Source organism: Polypterus senegalus, chromosome 8 (genome assembly GCF_016835505.1).
Source record: "Polypterus senegalus isolate Bchr_013 chromosome 8, ASM1683550v1, whole genome shotgun sequence".
Classification (NCBI taxonomy): Eukaryota; Metazoa; Chordata; class Cladistia; order Polypteriformes; family Polypteridae; genus Polypterus; species Polypterus senegalus.
The window spans coordinates 73,127,909-73,152,039 of NC_053161.1; the positions used below are offsets into that span (position 1 = coordinate 73,127,909).

The 24,131-nt window shown below is 38.2% G+C and overlaps 1 protein-coding gene across 1 annotated transcript in view; it reads left to right on the forward strand.

The window, feature by feature from the left end:
- The window catches only part of ccdc3a (coiled-coil domain containing 3a), a 118,083-nt gene that overhangs the window by 44,089 nt on the left and 49,863 nt on the right, over nt 1-24,131 (forward strand). Inside the window, exon 2 of the mRNA XM_039761285.1 lies at nt 7,216-7,390. Within this exon, the coding sequence (XP_039617219.1) occupies nt 7,216-7,390 (175 nt within the window). The remainder of the gene's footprint in view (nt 1-7,215; nt 7,391-24,131) is intronic.

Consider the following 24,131-nt stretch of genomic DNA (forward strand, 5'->3'; position numbering starts at 1 on the left):
TCCTTCAACCACACACACTGGGCTCAGTGGTATGTTTGAACATTCCTAAAAATTGACCCCAAGGTGAAACCTGTAATAGAGGAGTTAAGACATAACAAGAAAGAGGTCATGGAAATAAATGAGTGATTAGGAGCATTTTGTAAGCAAGTCAGCGGTCTCGCTGCTTCCTTCCAACAAATACTTAATGAATTAAGAAAACTGCAGTAGCATGTGGGTCGACAAGGCACAGTACACCAGCCAAGAGTTCATTTAAGATAGTAGAAGAACCCAAAACCCTCATACTAAATGCAGAGGTTTTATAAATCAGTGTTGTTTAACATTTGATATGCCTCTGACAAAAAATAAGTGTGCCTATATAACACTTCACTATTTCACTAAATCAAAAACAAAGTTCAAAGCAAGAAAAACTCAAAAAAAATGTACAAAAATTCAAAAAAACAAATGTAACAAACAAATCCTTAACTTAAAAAATCAATACCAGGAAACAGAGCAAAATAATCAAAAACCTGAAATCCAAAAGAAACAATTAATAGATCAACAAAACACTTGGCAAGAACAGGAGTTTTACTGAACAGTCAGCAGGGGTTCAGATTAAGGAGGTCTTGTTTTGCTACTATGTGGAATTCTATGAGGAAGCAACAAAAAGATAAGATCAGAGTGCTGCATATGATATGGTTTATCTTGACTTTCAGAAAGCATTTGATAAGGTGCCACATGAGAGGTAGGACATCAAACTAAAAGAAGTGGGAGTTCAGGGTGTGTAGATAGATGGGTACAGAATTGGCTCAGACACAGGAAGCAGAGGGTGATGGTGCGAGGAACCTCATCAGAACTGGCCGATGTTAAGAGTGGTGTTCCACAGGGGTCAGTGCTTGGCCCTCTGCTATTTTTAATATATATAAATGATTTGGATAGGAATATAAGTAACAAGCTGGTTAAGTTTGCAGTTGATACCAAGATAGGTGGATTAGCAGATAATTTGGAATCCGTTATATCATTACAGAAGGACTTGGATAGCATACAGGCTTGGGCAGATTTGTGGCAGATGAAATTTAATGTAGGTAAATGTAAAGTATTACACATAGGAAGTAAAAATGTTAGGTCTGAATGCACTATGGGAGGTCTGAAAATCGAGAGTATGATTAAGTATGATTAAGGCTCTTCAACTGAAGTGGCTCTATTCAATAAGGGCGTGCACAAAAAGGCGAGCTTCAAAAGGGCGACCTCAATTGGGCGCGGATAGATAATTTAGTTCAAATGGCTCTGGAATATGTGAAGAGCAACAAAGGTGCAGATCTACTCGTAGTCGAAGGCTACACATTCAGAAAGGAGAAAACTATCAACGGGAAACACATCTGGAAATGCGCTGAATATAGGATTTGAAAATGTTCAAAATATAGAGAGCTTTAGAAACAGTTCGTTAGAAGTTCATGCATTAATTAACTGGATGTTTTAATATTCCTGCTTTCGCCTTTTTATACATTCAATCATTGCCTTCATCAAATACATTTTCTGTAATAATTTTGTTGCGTTTGCCTTTATTCGCTGTGCCCAATTGAGGTCGCCTTTTTGAAGCTCGCCTTTATTTACGCGCCCTTATTGAAGGATACCAACTGAAGCTGTATCCCTTTCGGCTCAATGTATAGACAACAAGACAGACTAAATGAACATAAAAAAGAACTAAAATAAATAAATAAATCCAAATAAAATGATTAGTGAACAGGAAATTATTAAATAAACAACAATAGAAAATCAGGAGATTTGGTGGCTTATGTACCTTTAAAGTACAAACACTCAGTTTTTTTTCACCATCAAACTTTCACTGTCTTTTTCACAGCCCTATCTTCTTCCACTTGTCTTCATCCCAACCAGTTTTCTTGACTAGACACTAGATGCCCTCAGTAGTAGAACTATTGTACTTTAAACCCCTTGCCCAGGTCAGTTTTGTCAAACTCTGAACACATTTCTGGGATTGAGTGCTGCCCTAGTTTTATTGCAGGGCCACTAGGCTACAACTCCATTTATTAGCTTGCGTTGTGTTGGGCAACCAGGGAATTATGTTACACTGCAGCTGAAGTGGTAAACTCATAGCCTTGGAGGCTTTGGGGAACACCTTGCCTTGCCAGTGCCTTTCTTTTGGTGATCTAGCTCTAAGCATGCTCTTGTCTGAACAATCCCTTCACATGAATAAATAGCAAAGAACCATAATTTCTTTTACAAAACACATTGTAAGATAAGAAATAATACTAATTTACCATGTCAAGGATCACTATTACTTTTAAGTTTTTGGATTCTCTGCTTAAAAAGATAATCTAACTGCTGTCCTATTGGGAAAGATTCGCATATTGCCATGCTGTGTTATTCAGCAACCTTTTGGCCTGTAATTTATATGCAGCACGTCATTGGATTTCTGCTCTGAGCAGCTTAATATGGAATTGTCCTCTAGTGAATCATGGATTAGCTAGAGTGCAATTTGAAACTTCATACAAAACGTATGTATCATCATGATGCATTATTCAATGACAATTTCAGATTTCCACTTTAACAAATGCTAAAGATCTCAGTCTAAATATAATTTTCTCTACAGTACAGCAAGCATTTCTATTATAGCCTTTCTCCTGTTGGATTTGCATTTTTTCTGACTTTAGACTACAGGTGTTGCTGAAGAAAATGTCACTTGCAGTTGTCTTTGTTAAACCTCTGTGTAAACATTGTAAACATTCAGAATGTTACCACAGCATGTGGCCTCTCCTTATTTTTAAAATGTCCCATTTCTTATTGTGCTGACTAATCATGATTAATCAGGTCCAGGGTACAACTCTGGTGGCAACTCTACCCTAGAAATGTCAAAAAGAGGCACAGAGAAACTACGAGAGAGAGATAGAGAGAAGCCTGAGTGACTGATAAAGTATGATAGCAGCAGGCAGACAAATAGGGGGCAGCAAGAAGGGCCCATATATTGAGCGTGGGATGTCCAGAGGACTGCTACGTAGTCTCAGTACAGACAGGCTCAGGGATTTTCAATAAGGTTACGTCTTATGAACTTGAAAAGTGTGCTTAAGTCATAATCAGTGGTAGATCCAATGTTTGACTTCTGCTGTGTTCTTCTAAAATCTGCAACATTAACCCGCATCAAAATAAACAGTGGAGGATGGTGGCCTCAATGGCCAAAGTCAGATAAGTCTGACATCTCTTAGCTGCAGTTGTCTAAGTGACAGTGTGCCTCTGACATTTATTTTCTCTACAATATTTGTAGATGTAAGTTATGTTTTTCTCCCCTCCTTTGAAAGCTGGGCATTAGAACATTAGAACAATCTAGACGAGAACAGGCCATTCAGCCCAACAAAGCTTGCCAGTCCTATCCACTTATTTCCTTCAAGAAAACATCAAGTCGAGTTTTGAAAGTCCCTAACGTCTTACTGTCTACCACACTACTTGGTAGCTTATTCCAAGTGTCTATCTATCTATCTATCTATCTATCTATCTATCTATCTATCTATCTATCTATCTATCTATCTATCTATCTATCTATCTATCTATCTATCTATACAACTGCCCTAACCCGACACAGACAGGCAGAAACACAAGTGCAACTTGCAGCAAATAGCTCTGTTTATCTATGACCTTGAAGCCCTTCCAGGTTGAACAGAAGCCCCTGAAAATAGGAGATACTAATTCTGCCAGCTCCCCCTGGACTATAAATCCCATCATGCCCACCAGTATCCCTAACCCAGGGATGCTGCCATCTAGAGTACCAGGGGATGAAGTATCCAAACATTATTGTCTTTCCAGTCCTTCCATTATATGAGCCTCTGAGCTATGTAAGGGTACATGTTCCCTCCTGGTTATTCTGTGTTATGAAGATACTCAGCTTAGCATGTTTGGCTACTCTAAACTTCTTTGGTAAACCCAATTTAGTCAAGATGGACTTTAGCTCTTACAATATTATATATATCAATATTGGTATAGACAGATTTTACAGGTTATAGAAATATATTTATTATTGTCTACCATGATCTAAGCTTGTGACTTGAAGTGTTTGAAATAAAAATGAATTGAATTGAATTATGTAATGTAAGTGGGGCTATCCATGTGTGTCTTCGTATATTTTAGTAAAGCAACAGATTGCTGAATCAACAAGAACATGTAGAAGCCGCCTAACGTCCTCTGTTTGTTTCTCACTGTGACTAAAGAGGAGGTCAGCTGTCAGTAGCCTATAAGTTTGTGCATCTGAACATCTGTGCTCTTCTCCAATGAACAATAGTGTTGGGATTTGAAGCCTCCATGTGTCACCATTTTATATAATTATCTCACATTTCTTTTTATTCTCATTTTGTGTACAGCACCCTTGAGTTGCATGAAGTGGAAAATCAATTATAATAATATGTTTAGGCTTCTTATTGATTGGGGGCAAAATTTGGTTCTCTGAAATGTTTAATACCTCAGAGAGTGGAAAAGCAATATTTTGTGCTGACATCAAATTGAAATGTGTACAAATAAATTAGAATTTATACTTTCCAGCTGCTCAGTTTTATGAAACCTGGGGATAAGCTGAGCAAGGGGGCCATGTTTGCATATTATTTCTAATTTAGTTCTCATTTGAAAGATCTCTGCTAAAACAATCAAACATTTTACAGATTTTACATTTGGAAAACTAAAGAGAAGCCTTTGTGATGTTTTCAAGCTGTTATAGTGTCACCATGAAGTTGTGAATTCACAAAATGAATTTCATTCAGAAATCCCAGAGAGCATGTTCAGTGGACAGATAAGATGGGACTTATTCTGTTCAGTTGCACTCCAGTTTTATGTTCAGACATAATATTTATAATATATAATATAATTTATTAATTATTGGCAGTAACAGGTCACACAGCATGAAGAGAAGAAGTGGTGCCCATTTAAATGTACTTATTGACTTAATTGTATACTAGTAGGAGAATGCCTGAAAGAATTAAGTTAATAAAGATATGCACTTTAGGTGAATTGGTGTTACTAAATTGTCCCGAGTGTGTTTGTATGTGTTCACCTTACAATGGCCTGGTACTCCATCCAGGCATAGTTCCTAGTTTGTGCCTATTGCTTGCTTGGTTTAGCTGCAGCAATCCCATGACTCTGCTCTGAAAAAGCAGGTTAGAAAGATGAGTGGTGGATAATATAAGATAAGTTTGCTTCAAGAGGCTTGTTCTCACAAAGCTTTTAGAGAAAATGGATTGATAAATTAATGGATGTGTAGCTCAGTGGTTAGCTCTGCTTCTTCACATTCTCTGAGACCTGGGTTTCATTCTCTATCACTCCTTGGTGGAATCTGCACAGTCCTTCAATTACTAATTTTTGAAAGTGTAATGTGGCCATTATGAGCATCTGTGTGATGTAATGAACTGTTGTCCGATCCAGGGCAGCTGATATTACTGGGAATGTAACCATAAATATGACTGAATTATTGGAGACAAAGATTTGCCTTAATAGCAGAAAAAGCATTATGTGAGCAGAAATTCACTCATTTGGCAGCTGAAATTTACAGACTTCGGTGGTTTGAGTCTTTAGGGAAACATACACAATACAAAACTATTAGTTCTACTTTTTTAACCAAATGTTTATGAATGATAATTCGATGTAGAATTAAAAAAAAGTTTTCTTGCCTTTTAACATTATTAGAAATACTAAAGTTAAATAATCCCCTTATGTTTAATTATTATTATTAATTGCTGTTACATATAACTTCCTTGACCTCTATTTTAATTGGTGCTTAATTAAAATAAAGTGAAAATCTGTATTTTGCCTAACTCCTAAATAAGCAAAGATTTCTCTTCCACTGTTAGAATGACACACCATGGGAATTTCTGCAAGCCATTTCAGACCTTAACAGTATAACAGTGAATTATCTCCTGAAAATAACTTAGAAGAGGGGCATACAACACCGTTAGATACCAGGTATGAGCAGCAGGCTGCAAACACACGGCCAGTGAGCAACAAAGTTCATGTTCAGTTATTCTTTATTATTTCAAGTCCTGTTTCTATAGACAAATGACATTTTTTGTGTTAATTTCTATACTTTATTGCCAATCATATGCAATAAAAATAAATCAATGCTTCTTAGTAGAATAAACACTGAGGTCCTTTACTGCAGTTTATTCTTTCTTGGGTTGAATGTAATTAAATTCCTAACAACTTAAAACTCAAGCAAATAGAAATGTTACCTCATGAAGAATACACGGTTATCACTTGTGTTGCCTTTTATTTTCTTGATTAATAAAATAAAGCATACCACATAAAAATTAGCAAAGCCTTTCCTTGTGAATTTCTAATGACACTGTAACATTTCACATTCCTGAAAGTGGTCCTCAGTGTGACCACCTGTTTGCTTACTCAAAAACAAGGAGGAGGGTGGGTGGTTTGGTAGAGAATGTCACATTTGTGGAACAGCCTGTTTTATACTGAAGATGCCAAATAAAATAAGTCATTAAAGCGCAATATGAATTATTGATCTTGTTATAATTTTTACTAAAATTATTACAATTAGATTACTGGTTTATATAAAATTAAACCTTGGCACTTTAGTTCAGGTACTGCAAAATTGCAAAAATGCATCTCTTACTTATGTAACTCATCGTAACAAAGAAAACACTTATAAAACATGAGTAGATAGGTTGGGGTGGGCTGGCGCCTTGCTCAGGGTTTGTTTCCTGCCTTGCGCCCTGTGTTGGCTGGGATTGGCTCCAGCAGACCCCCGTGACCTTGTAGTTAGGATATAGTGGGTTGGATAAAGGATGGATGGATGAGTAGATAGGTTATTTACCTCTGTACAGTGTGGCATATTGACATAATAGTAAAATTACTTGTTAATGTGAAGGATACACAGATCTTATACTAAATATGTAATGTCAAATGAAACATAGGCTTCAGTTAAGCCACCTGAGACCACTCCAAATTGAAGTTCTGTTAGTAGGTCACATTGCAGAGATGAATAAACCTAATTTAAAGTGTTACCAATTAAATTAATAAAGCAAAATCTAAATTTTTCACATAGGCAAGTCTCCCATCCAGGACAGTCACCCACTTGCAATGTTATGCTACAGCGGTAGGCACCAGCTCCAGGTGTCCCTGAACCGAATAAGTAGATTGTGGGTGGATGGATGGAAGTCTCATAGATCTCACAGTGATTCTCTAATCTGTGAATCATCAATGTGTAATCCAAACCATTTCTGTCTTTTATAGGATGGATGAGAACTATAACATACTCCCTCATGGGGTGAACTTCCAAGATGCGATCTTTCCTGATACACCAGAAAACAGAAGAACTTTTTCCAGTCTGTTTCAGTTCTCCAATTGTTCTCAAACACAGCTTCTTCAGCCTTTCAACACTGAATGGGAGATCCAGGAAGACAGTCGGGTAAGAGACCTTTTTGCATGGTGTGATGTGGTTTTCACTAGTTCTCTGTCAAAAACATTCCAGTATGTCATGTACAAGTTTCCAAGAAAGAGTGTAGGATTGTTTTCCATATTGTGTTTTGAATCCCCAGGCGATAGAACACATGAAAACTGACCACTGCAAAGACTCTCTTCCTATACACTAGCTTCTACATTGTTAGTATCAATTTTGGGGTGCAAAAGAGAAAACATTTTGTCATTTTTTTCCTTTTAAGTATTCTGGTGAGATATAGACATCTTTTACATTTACACAATTGTAGCTTCATTTAGTACAAAATTACGTATGGTTAGGGTTTCCTGTACATTTTAACAGTGGAAAACATAATTTTCAAAAAAATAAATTGCTTGAAATGCAAGCTTACACGACAAAGGGAGTAAATACAAATGAAGTACACAGAGAAAGAGGGCTTCTCTGTTAAAGCTCTTAAAGTGTTGGGTCCTCCAGACAGCTCCCAAAGTGTGAACTTTAAAACAGCAATAAATTCCCCATTCAGCCCAGTCTTGGACAGTTTGCATCCTAAATTCTTTCTCCATACTGTTTCTCCTGGTCTTGTCCTTATGTGGACAACATGGGCTCAGTTTCCTTGGCTAGGGACTGTGTGTTGTCATTTAGGGGCCTGTGTGTAAATGAAACAAATCACATAATGATATAGCTGAGAGTAGCATCATTGGGATCTTCATGGAGTTACTAATGTAATACTAGGCTATATACAGTAGCAGGGTGTCTTCAAAATGTTTATATTTTTCAGCTCCTCTTTGTTTTTCAGTAAGCCACAATGATACTGACAAATAAAATAAACTCAATCGCAGGGGTCATACAATATTTGTTGTCTGTTTTAAGATGTAATGGGGTGTTTATAGCATTTTTAAAGGTATCTGTCTCAAAACTTTAACCCATAAGAACAATGAGTCTGTTGATAGATGGCTCATCCACCATAGCTATTGTGTTTTTGCTCATTTCATTAACTTAAGAACTGTACTTTAGTTCACTTTACCTCATCACAGAAAAATCACCAACTATGCGTAAGGATCAGGGAGGAAAGTATTGAATGCAAATTCTTTCATAACTGGCTTTGTTTAAATGACTGAGTTAGATGCAGATATTACCAACTTAACGAGATTCATGTCTAAAGATTATTTGTATCATTACAGTATGTACAATATATACTGTAAATCAAATTTTTCCTGCCTTTGTATTTGCATCTTAATGTGCATTTTCTTTAAAATCAAACCTCCTCCCATTACAAACCTTATATTTTGAGATATTTGAACTTAATGATGCCTAACCTTTTAAATGGTTTTATACATTTAAGAATAAGACGTAGTCTTTTGTAACATTATTCAGATTGAAGAACATTTTTTTAATTTGTTCACCTACTTCGATACTTGCAAAAATGTTATCTGTATTGCATATTTTTTCCATGAATAGCTTACTGCTATCAGTTTAAATTTCAATCATGGTGTATAACATGGCTTCTCAGCTGGAATGACATACTCTTGTACTCGCAGTGTATAATCATCTGCTTCAGCTGAAGTAAACTTGCGATTTGTTGCTTCGTTTTCAATTTTGTTTCATTGATGACAGTTTCTCAATGATTTTGTGGCTATAATAACTTATGTTATTATGCATGATGAGAAAAATATTTCCAGGTATTGGTGGTGAGGTGGATGAGCACTTGTTTGACATCACAGGAGACATTTCTTGGTATAATAGGCACTTGTAAATACAGAAGATCCTATCAATTTTTGTGATCTTTTTCTGCTTCACAGTTGTGGACAGCAAACTTTATTTTTCATTTTTTTCATGAGGCAAGTTAAATTTGCTCACTATAATTGAGTGTGTATGTATTAGGAGATAGTCAAATCAGACAGGCATTTGCTTGTGGTCAAATTCAACAGAGGCCCACCAAATTATCAAGCTAATAAAAAATGCTATTTTAGTTAGGGGGCACACTCTGGGACCCTGGGAGGTAGTAGCACAGGAGAGAATTAAAACAAAACTGAGTGCCATATGAACAAAGCTGCACATCCTCTCTCTGTCACATTAACACTGAGGACTTTCAGCCAACAAATTATTTAGTAGAAATGTGTCAAGAAACACTAAGGAGGCTACATAACACCTCACTGTGATTGTCAAGTTAGAAGTTTTCGTTCTTTTCAAATTTTCTTCTGTTTAGGTGTGTGTTTATCTATTAAATGTATCTGTTTGTGTATTTATTTATTAACAATGCTTCAGTAAAAAGCCAAATTTCCTCCTGGGGGGCAAAAAAACCTATCTATCTATCTATCTATCTGAATGTCTATTTGTCTATCTATCTATCTGTCTCTATGTTTGTCTATCTATCTATCTATCTATCTATCTATCTATCTATCTAAACCCTCCTTTTTAATTTAGCACCAGGACCGTTAAGGGATTCAAACACTATGTTCTTTAGTCTTGACCTGGCTCCCTTTCTGTGCTAAAATTGAAGCAGTGCAGCTTCATGTTTTATGTCTAGTTTATTTTTTTGCCTGCAGTAAGGTGACAAAAAACAACTGTACAATAGTTTGCAAAGAGTTCCGTTGAACAGGCATAATGATTCATTCATTTTGAATATTGCTTTTGAAAATGTATTACAAAATCCTATCCATCTGTTCACTTTGTAGATTTGCTTAATTTCAAATGAGTGTCAGGGAGAACCCCAGCTTATCCTTGCAGCACTGGGCACAAGTCAGGGATCATTCCTCGACAGGGTGCCAGTCCATCACAGTAAAGACTCATACTTATTCAGTACGGGCAAATTTATCGTTGCCAGTTAATCTAATATGTCTAGACAAAAATGCAAAGAAAGTGCAAACTCAATGTAGGCTTGGCATTCAAACCCTGTCAATTATTGTACGCATTATGGCTCTTCAGTAAAGCCTGTTTTTAAGCCATTTCAATGCCTTGTGTATGCTAAATGCAATGTGTGAATATTACTTTCTGGGAAGAATTTTTGGGGGAAGTGTATTATGATGTGGGACATTAGGAGTTGCATGAGAAGGTGGGGCAGAAATGAGTACAGCGGCCTCCCAGCTACTAGGTTCAGCTCATGGGCTTTCTAAATGTCTGTATGTAATCTTTTTAGTTAGCCAATAAAATGTGTCATTTTGCTTGGCTTTTCTCTACATTCATAATGGCTAACACGGTACAACACCCTAGTACTAAATGTCTGTATGAAATTTGTAGAATTTTTACCTGTAGTTAGTAGTACTGCCATTTCTACAGATTACAGTGAAATTGTTACTTAAACATTCAAACAACACTTAACCCATCACCCCTCTCTGGCACACAATGACATAATAAACAAGAATGTATTAATGTAAAATACATGACTTTATTTTATTTAATAGAATACAGAAATCAGTTTTACTGAAGTACTGCATGCCATGCTCATGTTCACTTATCCTCCCATTGCTCAAATCCTTGTGGATAAAAGATGTATGGTTCCCCTGTGTTGATGCAGTTTTTCCCAGTCCCTCTTGTCTGCTGTCTCCCCCTATGTGACCAAGTAATATCTGTAAGGTTAATTTAATGATACTAAATAGGTAAGTAATGAATAAACAGATCTATAGAATTGCTGAACTTGTTAAGTTAGCTTTAGATGAAATGAAGCATTTGTTACAATTTACAATTCAATTTTTTGAGCTTTTACTGATCACAAGAATTTGTAAAAGGTTAAGGTCTTTGCCTAATAACAATAAATTCTGGAACGAAACATAGCCTATGATGTTCCCCTGTACAAATGGAAAGCTGTGCAAAATGTGTCAGCGGTAAGTTCAATAGTGTGGATTAAAATACTGGACAAATGCACACACACAACTAGCTTTATACAGTATATTAGATTTATAATAATGCTGTAGTCTTGATCTGTTTTCCCGATCAGCTAATTTAATTCAACCAGGTATAAATCTGCCTAATTTCTTTGCTTTAATGGTATCTGGTCTGGTCTGCAATTTGTTTCATGCATTTGATGTTTTTCCTATTTCTGGTGCTTCCATTAACTCACAATGGATGCCAAGGAGGACAAAGCTAAAAACGTACTAATTATTTCAAACAAAATGCATAAAAGAGAGATGCACAGCACTTACTGAGCCCTTTCTATTCAAAATACTGTAGGTGCCCAGTGTAGCTCTGGTGATGGCTTGCCCATATCTGCCCACACTGCCATACCAAACTTCTTTTGCTCTCTCTCTGTGTCTCTCAATCTCTTCCTGTTCATGCCTCTTAAATTGCATTCTCTTTGATGTTTTCTAATCTCAGGTCTGTCTTGTGTCTGTAAAGCAGACAACCTATCTCACATATATTGTTTGAACTTACCAATTCTGGCATTGTTTCTGTAGCATATGCAAAATTTAGTCATGCAGCATTTACTACATATGTAACTGGATATCACAAGCAGGCAGCAGGTGATTTGTGGCAGTTAGTGGTGCAACGTTATTCTGTGGCATAGAATATACCAACATGGATTGTACCATCTTGTGATGTCCACAATTTAGGCCAGTTACATATCTCCCTTTCCAAGGCTAATCTGCCTCAACATGGAGAAAATCCATTCCATCCTCATAAGATATAATTTAGGATCCACTCACCCTTGATGTACAGTATTACAACTTAATAGGTCAGAAAAGTAGAAAGTTAACCTTTACTGGGAATGGAAGACTACTTTGCTTTGCCAGTGACCCAGGTTGGAAAGATTTATAGTGTTAAAATTGAGAGCTTCTGAATCCTAATCTGTTATCCAGAACATGGGCTAAAAGTGTAATTGAAATCCCTGTCAATGATGTATGCACACAACCCTTTTAGCAGTTTTATGGGTGTGAGAAAGTGTAACATCTTGTTTTGTTTGTTTTGTTACAAGCTCACAGAGGTGTCTCCGTGTTAACAGCAGATGGAGTATTGTTCTGCAAAAATAGTCGAAATTTCAAAATAGCCTCAATAATTTAGCATACTGTATTGTTAAAATGTTTATAGCAATCTCAACTTTGTCATCATAATCAGTTTTTTTCAGATGCAATTTCTTTTGCAGAAAAATCTATCTTTTTGGAGTATGTGAAAATTTGTTTGTGCATGGTGTTGTTAGTCTGCTCCCAGGTTGTTTACCCAGGCCCTATGAACCTGTAGTGTTCTTACGTACCTTGGGGCCTGAAAGCTAGAGCCCTTTTTAGGGGACAATTGGTTGATTTTTTTGTGCTGCATTTTAAAAGGTATGGGAAATTACAAATCTTCCTGTTTTGTAGTCATCATTATCATTACGAGGATTATTTTGATTAATTATATTCAATGTGATTTAGTACTTTGCCCATTGAACAAAAATGCTAATGTTGAGATATATTATAATATTGTCCTTTGGTGACTGCATTGTATGACAAAAGAATATGTTGATAGGTCTTTAGTTTGTGTAGGTTTTAATGGCATTGGGAAATTGTGCCTTCACTGGTGCTGGTAGCCTAGTATATTGTAAAATATTGTCTTTGCCCCTTGCTCACTTGAGCAAGCTTTACTGGAGGCCATCTACATTCTTGTCCAACCTCCATTACCACTGCTACCACTGCAGTCTAACATGGAGTCTTCCATATAGCACCAATAATCCTTCCTCTGCCTCATTCACTGCCTGCACATTGACACTGCTAACTTTGCCTCTCCCCACTAACCTGGACTCAGAGGCAACACCATCTTCAGTCTTTCTGCAGCTCCATGAATTGGTCCAAGGTAGTATATTTTACAAGACTTATGGCGGACACATTTCCAGGCCAAAGGATTTAAGCAGAAAAATGAAGGGAATTATTTTTTGTGGATTTTTTTTTATGTTTCTAGCTTGTTTTACAGTTTATAGGCTAATTAACTGCTTTCTAGCTGTCAGTCTTTATCTTGTCTATAAAAAACCTGTACATACTGTATCTATCTATCTATCTATCTATCTATCTATCTATCTATCTATCTATCTATCTATCTATCTATACCTTCCCTGGCCAGGATGAAAGTTAAGGGCAGGGAAGAAGTGGCTATAAAGGATGTTCATTCCCATTAGTTCATTTGTGCCCATGCAGATATCAGCAGGGAATGAAGCCTTGCTGGTGTTCGTGGGTGCCACAAGAAAGCATTGCAGGGAGATATACTCCCTGTTATTCGGGACTTCCGTATGACCCAGAAGTACTTCAAATTGGCAAAAGCCCTTGCACTAGAAGTACTCTCAGGTCGGAGCTGGGAGGATGGAAAGTACCACTCTACTGGAGGAGAGCAGTGCAGTAGAAACAGGGGAGAAGATAAAAGAGGAGAAAAGACATGTTATTTTTGTTCTTGTGTTTACAAAAACACCCTTTATTTGAACCCAGGACTGTGTTGATGTATTTGTGATGCCCCCTAGCCTTCATTCTCTCTCTCTCTCTCTCTCTCTCCCTCTCTCAAGTGCCTATTATACCAAGTGTGGAAGGGCAGGGGGAGACATCCTATATTATCTCACCCCTGATCACTAGACTGCAGCCCCCCAGGTTGTGACTGCCCCAAGAGATTCCCGCAGTGCTTCATGGGAATTTGAGATCGTTGGCTCAGCCCATTTGGGTTCCATGGGTGCTGCCGAGGGGTGCTGCAGGGACTGAGGAGTCCTACTTTGTCATGTTCCTACCTCACCTGGTAGTGCTCCTCAATTTTGTATATGAGGAGCTGCTTGCCACAAATCTCGGGAGGAGTACAAAGCTTGCTGGAGGAGCAGAGGAGGCAGAAAGAAAGGAGAGAAGAAGACAAAGTATTACTGTGTGCCTGCTGATTTGTAACTGTGCATCGGTGTGGTGGGAAACGCTTACAGGAAGCATTTCACACAAGTAATCTCTCTCTCTCTTATTTAGTGCAGAACTGTGTTCGAGCATGTATATGCAGTATACACTGAACCCTTTGCCGAGTGACTTCAGAACATTTATTTTAAAGAAATCCATAACGAGACACACCTTTACAGTGTCTCTCTCATGGGTCCTTGAGGCCCTTTAAGAATTACAATGCCAACAATACCACTGCAAGCACAAAATATTTTTTATAGTGTCGTTCATGGTGAGCACCACTCAGCAGCTTTTAAGAGTTCACTTTTTAAACATATAAGAGTGTAACTGAGAATAAAACAATGAGTCAGGGGTTGATTTTTAAAACTACAGTCCAGTGCAGCTCTTTAGCCTTTACATTTTCCTGCCTGCCATTTTATCATTGGTCCACAGATGATGAATTACTCTCTGTAAGGTGACTAATTACAGTATAAACCTTTTTAATGAAAATTTTAATTCAGTATATCTAATATTTTCAAAGTATGACATTTTACTTTCTACCCCTGTGCTGCAGGTTATAAATACTGCCTCATTTTTCCATGCTTGCCACTACACAGTTCAATAAAATACATATAAACTGGGAGCTGCAGCTTGGGGAATTCTGCATCATTTTTTTCATGACATTACCATTTGCTCAAAAATGTATTGAATGTACATTGCCTTGAAAAAAAAATCCCTCAGCTAGGAAGCAGCTGGTGTAATAAATCTTAGGAGTCTCATAAATGTCTGGACTTGGATGGTAGATGTGTGCTTATACGTAACAGGAGAGCGTTTTTAGCAGCTCTCTCCTCACCCACCTACATTGTGAGGGATGGGGTATATTAAATGCAGTCTTTACGATGCTGGCTTCCCCAAGGAGTAGCAGGTGCAGACTCGCTTGGCCTGCTCAAATTGTTTCATCTCTTTTACTGAAATGAAAGCTCTACTGCAAAGTCCTGGGGCCTTTCCTTCCATGAAAACTTAAACTTAACTCTTTTATCTGCTCACTCATCGTGTTTAACCTTTTCTAAGTCAAGTGTTCTAAGTTCTCTCCTGATAGTTACATAAACTATAACATGTAAGGGAATGTTTAATTTGGAGAAGTGGTGAGGCAATAAAGGATCCAATGGTCCATTGATTCCAATTACAGACCTACTGTATCTAACCATAGTGCTCCAGTGGCATTGTGCTCAGGGCAGGAACTAAGCCTGGACAGGGAACCAATCATTCATAGAACACATTTACATACACTCACCATCCATCCATTTTCTAAGCCACTTTTCCAGTTTATGGTCATGGACTGGAAGCATTTGGATGAAGCACACAACAACACTCACTCACACTGGGCCAATGTAGTTACTACTTAACCTAACACACGTGTTTTTGGGATATGTCAGGAACACTAGTGTAGCAGTGAAAACACATAGAAGAATGTGCCTATCTGAACTCCTATTTCCTCTCATAAGCTAAAAAAACTGACAGATTGTTTGGAAGATTGGCTTTCAATGATTACTGGGTGTGCAGTGTAAGTGTGCCCTGCAGTCGACAGACATTTTGTGCAAGTTTAATACCAGGCTTTGTGTCCTTGTCTGCACAGATGGGTTCATGGGAATAGCTTTTTCAAAAAATGGAAGTAGAGGCCAGAAGTGGCAGAGAATTTCAGTTAAATTCCGAGTTAGAGCCAAGTTCCAATTTTCTCTTTTCTTTAGCAGAATTCACAGGCATTTTTAAAGTTTATCCAATACTCAAGAGTTTTGTTAACGTTCCTTCTTTTATTACAGACACAATGCCACTGAATTCTTACATACAATATAACATTAAAGCCAATTTCGCAACTCCTTGTTATTTCATACAACTTGCCCTTCCTCAGTTTAAATGTTAATCTTCTTTCAGTATTTTGTTTGTCACCATAGTACCAGCACTTACCAGTAGTCTGACAATGAGACAGAGACAGGGGCTTTAGGAACCTTCAGGTTTTCAAAATCTGTATCTTCAGAAAGACAAACATGGTTAAATACACATCTTTCAGATAAGTATTAATACACACTATGCCAGAAGTAACAATGAAGTAAATGTGATGTACAAGCATCTCTCATGTCAAAAACAGATTCATAAACATCAGGCAAAATGAAAATGTTACAAATGAAAAATATCATATTTGTCTTTTCATTATGAAAGGTGCTATAAAAATTCTGATAGGCTGCTTGTGTGTTATAATAGCCTTAAAGGCAGGCAACAGTTTCAGATGCTTTCACATTTACAAAGTGTTTCTCTTAAGCCAGCATGGGGTTTAATGGACCACCTATCCTGGCCTCTGTCCTTTGTGGGAGGTCCAGCAGCCTGTTGTACTGACCAGTTGGAGTCCACGTGTTGGTCACCCTTAATATAAGAATTTAAATCTTCCTCTTTAGGTTATGAGGTTTGGCAAGGAGGATCCAAAGGTTTGTCTGCATTTTCCATAGAGCAGAAGGAAAAATCTTAAGAAGCCAAATCAGGCCATTTCGCCCTTTACAGTTTATTAGTTTCCTAGGTCTCTTGCAGGCAGATTTCAGGCAAAACTTATAAAAGCCTGTGGTATGCTGTTACTGACTTTTCCCTACTGTAATAACTGTTCATGGGAATAATTAGTACCTTCTTATATTTGGTGCATAATCTGCTACCAACTTCAGTTTGCATGTCCCTTCTGAACAATTTCTCTTAATTTCTACTGGCAGCTCTATTAAATTTATTTCTGCTCGGCATGCTTTTGAGCTGACTGGAAGCTTTACACTGCCTGTGTGTTTGGCAATAAGAACTACTGCACTTTGCGCTAAGTGCTTATAGGAATAATGTCTGGCTTACCAAAGTACTGCTCTGTATGATAACTCTTTTTCAACTCTTTGTTTAAAAAAAACAGACCTGAATTTATACATAATTTATTTTTGTTATAAATTTTGTAGCACATTATTTTATCAACTTAGTTAGTTACATTTATATAGATTTTTCTTACTACTTATGCACAGTAAAGGAGCAACTTTAACAACTGCTAATGTGGATGATATGATGACAGCCATTCCTGAACCAGCATGCTTACCACCCATCAGCTATTAGGTGATAGAGATAGGCAATTAGAGATAGGGGATGATTAGGGCAAGAATGACCAGGCAGACCTCGGAAAACACCATATTCTTTTTAGAAGATGCCCAGGGATCTTTTAAGACCCCGTAGAATCTGGACCTTGGTTTTACATCTCATCTGAACAATTTCAATATTTTTACAGCACAGTATTCCTGCCACTGCACTGGGGCAATGGGATCCACGCACAGATCACAGGGTGATTACCCCCTGATGGTCTCACCAACACCTCTTCTATCCTCCGTTTTCAAAACAGGTTTTTCCAGTGACAGGTTAGAAGGGTAGTAGAGGTGGTCTTAGCAGCAGGTGCAAGGCAGAAACACACCTTGTATGAAATGACAATCCATCATTCATATAGTATGCCTTGCACAGTGTGGAGTCTGCATGTTCTCACTGTGCCTAACTGCCATTACCCTGGGTACTCTGGTTCCCTTCCACATCCCAGAAAGATTAGGGTTACTGTCAACTTTAAACTGGCCTTGTACAAATCAGTCACTTATACTGACCCATTTATATTAGAATGAAAGAATAAATATATAAAATACAGCAGAAAATATCACTCAAAAAGCAAAACAAAAAATAATGTTAACAAAGCACCATGCAATATGAAGATATATTTGCTATTTGGCTCTGTATTATTTAGGATTTGCCTCTATATGTAACAAATATAACTCTGTACAGTAATATCAGATGGATAAGATAAGATAGATGCATACTGTAGATGTTCTGGTGCAGTTTGTAGTGCTGTTGTCCCATAGATCGTGCACCTCCTGTGTTCAAATCCTGCACCCATTTGTTATCTGTGTTGGACATGCACGTTCTCACCATGAATGTGACGATTTTCCTCCAGCTTTCATTTCACCTTCCCAGAGATGAACTCATTAGGTTGATTCAAAATTCCAAATCTGAGCACTGATAATGTGAATGTGGATGCATGAGAGGGCCCTTTAATGGAATGGCCTCCGTCCAGAGCCATTTCTTGCTTTGTGCCCAGTGATGTTAAGATAGATTATCATTTGTCCAAATTCTGTTTGTCAGTCAAAATGTTTTAGCATATTTATTTCTACCAGACTGTATCATGGTTTCTTCCTTAAGACAAATCAAAGTAATATTTTCACTGAATTCGCGCTTGATTCTGTACTAGAGCCAGTTGCCCGGTTATATTAGATTCACTTAATGCCATGTTACAGGTGCTAGAACCTGTTATGGAGGCATCAGTCATAAGGTAGGATGCAACACCATGCATCATCCATTTTCTAGAAATCAAGATTTTTTTTTTCTAATTAATTCTTGAGTAAGAAATTTGAGAATTGGGAACTACACTCGCCTAAAGGATTATTAGGAACACCATACTAATACGGTGTTTGACCCCCTTTCGCCTTCAGAACTGCCTTAATTTTACGTGGCATTGATTCAACAAGGTGCTGAAAGCATTCTTTAGAAATGTTGGCCCATATTGATAGGATAGCATCTTGCAGTTGATGGAGATTTGTGGGATGCACATCCAGGGCACGAAGCTCCCGTTCCAACACATCCCAAAGATGCTCTATTGGGTTGAGGTCTGGTGACTGTGGGGGCCATTTTAGTACAATGAACTCATTGTCATGTTCAAGAAACCAATTTGAAATGATTCAAGCTTTGTGACATGTGCATTATCCTGCTGGAAGTAGCCATCAGAGGATGGGTACATGGTGGTCATGAAGGGATGGACATTGTCAGAAACAATGCTCAGGTAGCCTGTGGCATTTAAACGATGCCCAATTGGCACTAAGGGGCCTAAAGGGTGCCAAGAAAACATCCCCCACACCATTATACCACCACCACCACCAGCCTGCACAATAGTAACAAGGCATGATGGATCCATGTTCTCATTCTGTTTACGCCAAATTCTGACTCTACCTTTTGAATGTCTCAACAGAAATCGAGACTCATCAGACCAGGCAACATTTTTCCAGTCTTCAACTGTCCAATTTTGGTGAGCTCGTGCAAATTGTAGCCTCTTTTTCCTATTTGTAGTGGAGATGAGTGGTACCCGGTGGGGTCTTCTGCTGTTGTAGCCCATCCGCCTCAAGGTTGTGCGTGTTGTGGCTTCACAAATGCTTTGCTGCATACCTCGGTTGTAACGAGTGGTTATTTCAGTCAAAGTTGCTCTTCTATCAGCTTGAATCAGTCGGCCCATTCTCCTCTGACCTCTAGAATCAACAAGGCATTTTTGCCCACAGGACTGCCGCATACTGGATGTTTTTCCCTTTTCACACCATTCTTTGTAAACCCTAGAAATGGTTGTGCGTGAAAATCTCTGTAACTGAGCAGATTGTGAAATACTCAGACCGGCCCGTCTGGCACCAACAACCATGCCACGTTCAAAATTGCTTAAATCACCTTTCTTTCCCATTCTGACATTCAGTTTGGAGTTGAGGAGATTGTCTTGACAAGGACCACACCCCTAAATGCATTGAAGCAACTGCCATGTGATTGGTTGATTAGATAATTGCATTAATGAGAAATTGAGCAGGTGTTCCTAATAATCCTTTAGGTGAGTGTATGAGGCATAAGTAGTAATAATTGCTGCACCATCATGCAGTCCATTTCATTCAATTCAATAATAATTTTTTTAGAAAAAGAATGAGTCCATTTGATTCATTCATCTTCTGAAACTGCTTATTGCAATGCCACTTTAAAGAGAGTGAAGAATACATGAGGCAAAACCCACACCAAGGGTGCAGTGCCAATCCGTTACACACACGCTCACTCACGTCAAGGCACCAGCTATCCTAACATTTGCATCTTTGGCATGGGAGTGTTAAACTACTGTAACAAGTGAAAAACCAACACTGACATGAAGAGAACATATGAATGCCACACACAGTGTGTACAATGCAGTTTCTTATTTTAGTTTCCTACAAGAGTGGGGCAGCAATGCAAAAGCAATCACAAAATGTTTATCTTTACTATTAAAGATATGTATGCTAAAGTTTTCTTTTGTTTGGTTTTAAAGAAGCTTTTTCTGTATTGCTGAATTTATAATACTCATAAAAAAGTTAACCTTAATTGTCTAAACTGAAACAATTAACCTTTCATTTTGTTGGCAGCCACCATTGCTGTTTGTTGTTTATAAAAAGGCATGCCCACTAGGGCTTTGGCACTAATTGTAGGTGCCAGTCACTCTCTGCTTAGTACTTCTGGATTTCAGTGCCATAATTAACCTCATGAAAGCTTGATGGCTGACTGTAAGTGGAGACCAGCAAGTAACGGCCTGCTTGCGGTATGTTTTGGCCTGAAGACAAATGGTGTATTGAGCTAAAACTGTTCACCTGTGTTGTTCCGACTGCAAGTCCTCAGTAAATGCCAGAAACTACAAGCTATGTGTATCAGGATTTCAAAAGCCCTATTGTTACTTTATTCTTTTCCTGTTGTATATCAGATTCAGGTCCATACTCATTTATTCAAACTCAAACACAATCAAGATGTGTTTCTCAATGACCCAAAATAAACTTGGGTTGGTTATTTGCCTGAGCAGTGCCTGGTTTAACATTATAACCCGTCTCTTCTGTGTCATTGTATTCATATTAGAAAAGTGAAAAGAAAAAGGTTACCTTACTTAAACTGGGCTGTAATATCCCAAAACTTGTACTTGTATGAAATTGAAACACTGGCCATGTAAAGCTTATCTGTCAACTTGATACCCCAGTCAATAGACTGACCTTTAGTTTATATTACTTGGTGAACGCCATTTCCATGAATCACACACTTCAAATTCCTATTCAGTCACCAGCAGATTGAATGACACGCTCAGGGTGGCATCTGAAGCAAATGTTTTAAGTTGATCTCTTTAGTCATCAGGCAGCACTTCCTCCTTGAAACGCTCATTAAAAAAAAAAAGAAAAAACCTGACCCACGGCTTTTCTTATTTCAATCTGCTCTTCCGTTCACATAAATACATTTTGCGCTGCTGGCACAAAGCTTAAGGGAAATGTTGGCTGAGCATGACACATTCTGCTGGTTGAACAATTTGGGAGAGATCAATCTATTCAATCCATTTTGTAAACCCACTGTTTCGTTTCCAGTGTTGGCCCTTCATCCTCATTCTGGGTTCAGGTTATCTTTTCTCCCCCAACTGTGAAGTGAAATGCTGGTACAGAGTGTGCCATTAAATAAGATGGGCTGCCAACCTTCTGCTATAGTAACACTCAATGATCAACCTTTTATCCATTTTCTTTCTACTTTTCTCAAGCACCTGATTTAAAGTAAGCTTCTTTGTTAATTGTGGACTGGTATCATGGTAAAAAGAAATCTTAACAAGCAAAGGATGATAAAATACCTGAGATCCACAACACTCACTGGTCATCTAATTAACAAATGATAACACTAAGCGACTGAAATGTCTTACTAAGGCTTTGCTTGGAATGAAAACCAGCAGCCACAGTGCACACCCAGACCCGCATTAAGAAACACTACATTATAGCACAAAGGCATGAAATAATCCAAGATGAGCCAGCAGTTTCCTACACGACACAGAGCCCCATAAACACTTGGCCAGTTTTGAGTCAGCAGCCAACCTAATCTGCGTATCTTTAGGATGTAAAAAGAAACTAAGAACAAGATGTAGGGGTAGTACAAACCATTCTGTCACCATTCTGACTATCAGCTTGTCCATAATTATTACCTTTTATGGTGAGTGCAAAGAAAGAAAAAGGTGCACTTGTTGTCCTAAATGGGGCATTGTTTGTTTTCATAATTCCCCCTCATCTTGAGCAAAGCTGCCTTTCCGCTGAGTGTACTGCAAGCACTGTCTTATTTACCCATTGGCTGTGTGACGCACCCTGGCCTGTGCTCAAGCCTGCTTACTGTTTGTTCTGCTACAGCCAAGCAGTTGCATTCGCAACACATTTACAAAATTAAAAAGCAAGTGAGCTGCCATCAATTAATACACGAGATCTGGAAGCTTAGTGAAACGGGCCTTATATTGGATGAATGAACATCTTGTTTTCCGGAAACTTCCTTAGCAGACAGCCTTTAAGAAATGAATTCCTTTTCCTAATGAATGCTCTTGGCAGTGAACTCTAAGACTTGAGCTCAGCTCCAGACATTGAGGGCTGCAGCGTCTGCAGTTTTTAATTTATTCCTGCCAGCCTGTCAAGCACTTTGTGCAGCACTGGGATTAATTTGTTAAAAATGCAGTGTCATACATAACGGATCACACCTGCATGCCACCAAAATCTTTATTCAATTATGACTGTAGAAACATTGCAAAGAATGACCAGATAATTTGAACAGCGGATGCCTTAGTGAGACCTGCAACCCCCGACCTCGGTCTTTGTTCAAGAATTAGCTAACGCCTTGGGCAGCAAGTCCTGTCAAATTGTCCGATATTGACACACATGGATAATGGTGCTTGAAATTCTCAAGCCTTCCCACACCTTTACTTTACGATTGAATGCCCATTGTCCCAAGTGTTCTCACCAGGCCACAAATGTCACCAGTTTAGCGTGACAGAGCTTGTTTATACCAAAGGAAGCCAGACTGATGAAGGACTGATATCTTCTGCCACTGAGGGTCGCAAGCAAACATCCAGTACAGCTTAAACATTAGCCTGAGGCATTTGACCCCCACGTCCCCTGACTGACAGGATGCATTTTCTGTCTCCTCCCGGCGGGTCTTTCAGTATCTTCATTAGGAGCAGCGCCATTTCTACGGTTTCACTGTGTGCAGCAGATAAGAGCCTTCTTATATTAAGTCAGGCTCTGACCACATGGTTTGCTCAACGTAGACAGAAGAAAATCCTAGCAGGGCTCTTTTCATATTTGGAATGAGACACAAAACACAATGAGACTTTATAAGGCGCTTTAGAGAATTTCAGGAGAAGAGCTGCCAGAAGTGTCCTACTTATCAGGCGAGACTGATGAAGCTGAGCAAACAGAGATTAAGTGGAGACCTGATAGGAGTGTTTAAAACTACACTGGGAATACTTAAGTAAATGCCAGCTGTTACATAACATAAACTGTTTAAAAAAGGCTATCAGGGGCATGATGGGCAACTTAATAAGCAGACATTTCATGCAAATGTTAGATGACACTTTTCTTGGCACCAACATAAGAAAGCAGTTGCCCGGCTGTGTGGTGTTAAGCGGCACCCTGGGGAATCTTTAATTCTCTGCTTGATATTGTTTCAATAGAAATACTAATGAGTTGCAGTGGGCTGGATTGCTGTTCTTCTTAAATGCATCTTTAAGCTCTTTGCTTTTCACTTGTCTTGGTAATACAGGAAGTTGATTATCGATATTTGTTTTTCTTTTGCCTTTACAGGACCACACATTACAACACATTTTTACCCAGATATATATCTGTTGTTATAAAAGTGTCCCTTGATAATGTGCTCGGTGATAGGTGCTATATAAAACAACATTTGATTTATTTATTCCTCTGACACCTGATCCAGGGATAGTTGCCGTCTTGTGACTGATGTTCCCAGGACCCTTAACTGGATAATGGATTTGAAGATATAATGTTACATTTTGATTTATTTGTTCAGATTAGAGTACAGAATGCATGATAAGTGTCTAGCTGAGGGTCACATACAGTTTGCCTGTGCAGAAACTTGAACCTACTGCCTTGTTTTTCCAAACCAGATTTCCTAACTAAAAAGACGCAGTGCCTTTTTAAGTTGCCATTACTTTTTTTTTTTGCAGCCTAGATAATTTAATTTGAGGAGATCTTATTTCTGCTTTTTTAATTAAGAGGGTCTCATTTTTTTTCTGCTGCTTCTGAAGATGTCAGACA